Genomic DNA, 2,108 nt, shown 5'->3' on the forward strand with positions numbered 1-2,108 from the left:
ATTGATTCTGACAGGCAGCGTCGAAGCCCACCTTCTAAATTGTCTCAAATTATGTTGAAGAGGGCCTTAAACATGTACCAACATAGAATAATAAAATTAAGAATAATAACGGTTAAGAAATTTAGTTGTGTGTAACCTGAAACGGCAGCGACTGTCTGGGAGCCCGCGCCCGCGAAACCACGAGACGAGCGTCGGCGACGGCAATACGAACCCTGTGTGCCCAGCGCGCTGATAGACTTCGTGACGTAGTCGGTAAACAACACTCCTTCCTCGTCTTGTATAAAACATAGCTGCTGTTGCAATACTGTCTCAGAATTTCTTTTCAGTGAAGGGCTACCTTAAAGTTTTCATAATAGCTTAGATCTACTATATATAAAGCGAAAGCAGAGCTTCGCGTTATACATCCGAAGAGATCTAGAGCAGACGAGCTAGACTACTTTCTCGGACATTACGATTAAAGTTCTTCGAATTATTGAACGCGTACTTTTCAAGCCAGTCACTGAAACGTAAAGAGAAACAGGACTGAAACTCATTTAACACTTTGTTTCATGGCAGTTGCGCTTTTACTGGGTACATCTGGTGAGCTGCTTCGGGGGTTGTGTTTAGAACATCATTTTAAATCCCCTACTGACAACACAACAGAACCATCCACTTTTGAGGCAACGACAGTGAGCGTAAAGGCGACACAAAAAGCTCAGGCAACAAAGACAGCAATGCCTCCCACAAATGAGTTGGCTGTGATGAGGTCCTCGTCGGTGTCCCCAGTTCCTGTCGATGTAAGGAACGTAGAAGATCCCAGGACGTCCGATAAAGACCCGTTTGACATTACAATCACACTCGATGACTTCGACAACAGCTGTGAGACCTACTTCAGTTTCCGGGACACAAGCCCGTCTCCACGTTCCGTCATCCCAGAGGCTTCACCGGCGTTTAGGGTGAGTTTGCTCGTCGAGTTAAGGCGAAATACCACAGCCCCTACGAAATAGATAGCTAGGTTCTGGGAATAAGGTAAAATCCACAGAGAGAAATACGCAAGGGATAGTTTTGTAGTTTATTTTTATTCTTAAAAACGTTTCGACGGAATTTATAAACTATAGATCGCGTCAGTAGCAGTAACTCCCCCCCCCCTCTCCCCCTCCTCCCTCCTTCCCTTCCCTGCCCCGAAAAACATATCCACCCACGCAAAGGGGTTTCATCTATGGCAAAAAATCAACAAAAGAAACAGAAAAAAAGAAAACTTTACCTTTCCTTGGACAATTAACTGTCGCATTGCGAAGTTCAAAATACAAGTGCCATACTTCGATCTTACATAATAAGGTATTGCAAACATATGGACACGGTGCAGCACACGATTTGAGCAAAGTGCCTCTGTGTCTTGATTAACGACACACGCAGAAGACACTAATCTCTGTTTTCTTTTGTGAACATGTGTTGACTAGTACTAGTAAGTCAACACCGGACAAAGGCAAGAAAAAAGGCCAAAACAAGGGGGGGGGGGGAGCCAGCTCGTTGTAGTCAATGTTCAAATAAAAAAAAACCCCCATTCATTTGAGGTGTATTGGGGCGCTCGGTCCATGGTATGCGTGTGCGTGCATTATAGGTTGGTTATGTTATTTTTAACTTCTTGATCACATACGCCAAAACTGGTTGGGAGAAGTGTGAATACTCCCTTTCGTTAATCACGGCGTTCAGATTTCGCACAATAATGCATGTGATTCATTTAGAATCGAATGTTGTAAAGAAAGATTTTTTAAATGCCTCTATTCTCCAAACAGACTTCAAAACATGCTTCGTTTGTGGTGCAGTGTTTTTTCCTGTCTGCCATTTTGACTATACATGTATTATACTATACTCTGCATATCATATTTTCTCTGCACCTGTCAGCTCTGACAAAAGACTTTTCGCTCACAGGGAGCATCTTCCAAGCTTTCATTTTGTATCTTTTCTCCAACGAGAGAAGATCAAGATATTCAGATATGTCATCTGATCGTAACTGTAATAATATGTATTTGTATGGTGTTCTTAACAGATGTTCTTCTTTTTTTCTTTTTTCTTACAGCAAGCGTTGGGAAAAATGAAAGCTGAGACGGACGATAATATTGATTCAT

General features: G+C 42.5%; 1 protein-coding gene across 1 annotated transcript in view; it reads left to right on the forward strand.

Moving 5' to 3' along the window:
• The first annotated feature begins 299 nt into the window (after window positions 1-299).
• The window catches only part of LOC101859434 (pre-rRNA-processing protein FHL1), a 3,834-nt gene continuing 2,025 nt past the window's right edge, over window positions 300-2,108 (forward strand). Inside the window, exons 1-2 of the mRNA XM_005107091.3 lie at window positions 300-935; window positions 2,060-2,108. The exon at window positions 2,060-2,108 is cut by the window's right edge and continues 2,025 nt beyond it. Coding sequence (XP_005107148.1) covers window positions 549-935; window positions 2,060-2,108 — 436 coding nt within the window. The 5' untranslated portion in view covers window positions 300-548. The remainder of the gene's footprint in view (window positions 936-2,059) is intronic.

The sequence above is a fragment of the Aplysia californica genome, unplaced genomic scaffold, assembly GCF_000002075.1.
Source record: "Aplysia californica isolate F4 #8 unplaced genomic scaffold, AplCal3.0 scaffold00575, whole genome shotgun sequence".
Classification (NCBI taxonomy): domain Eukaryota; kingdom Metazoa; phylum Mollusca; class Gastropoda; order Aplysiida; family Aplysiidae; genus Aplysia; species Aplysia californica.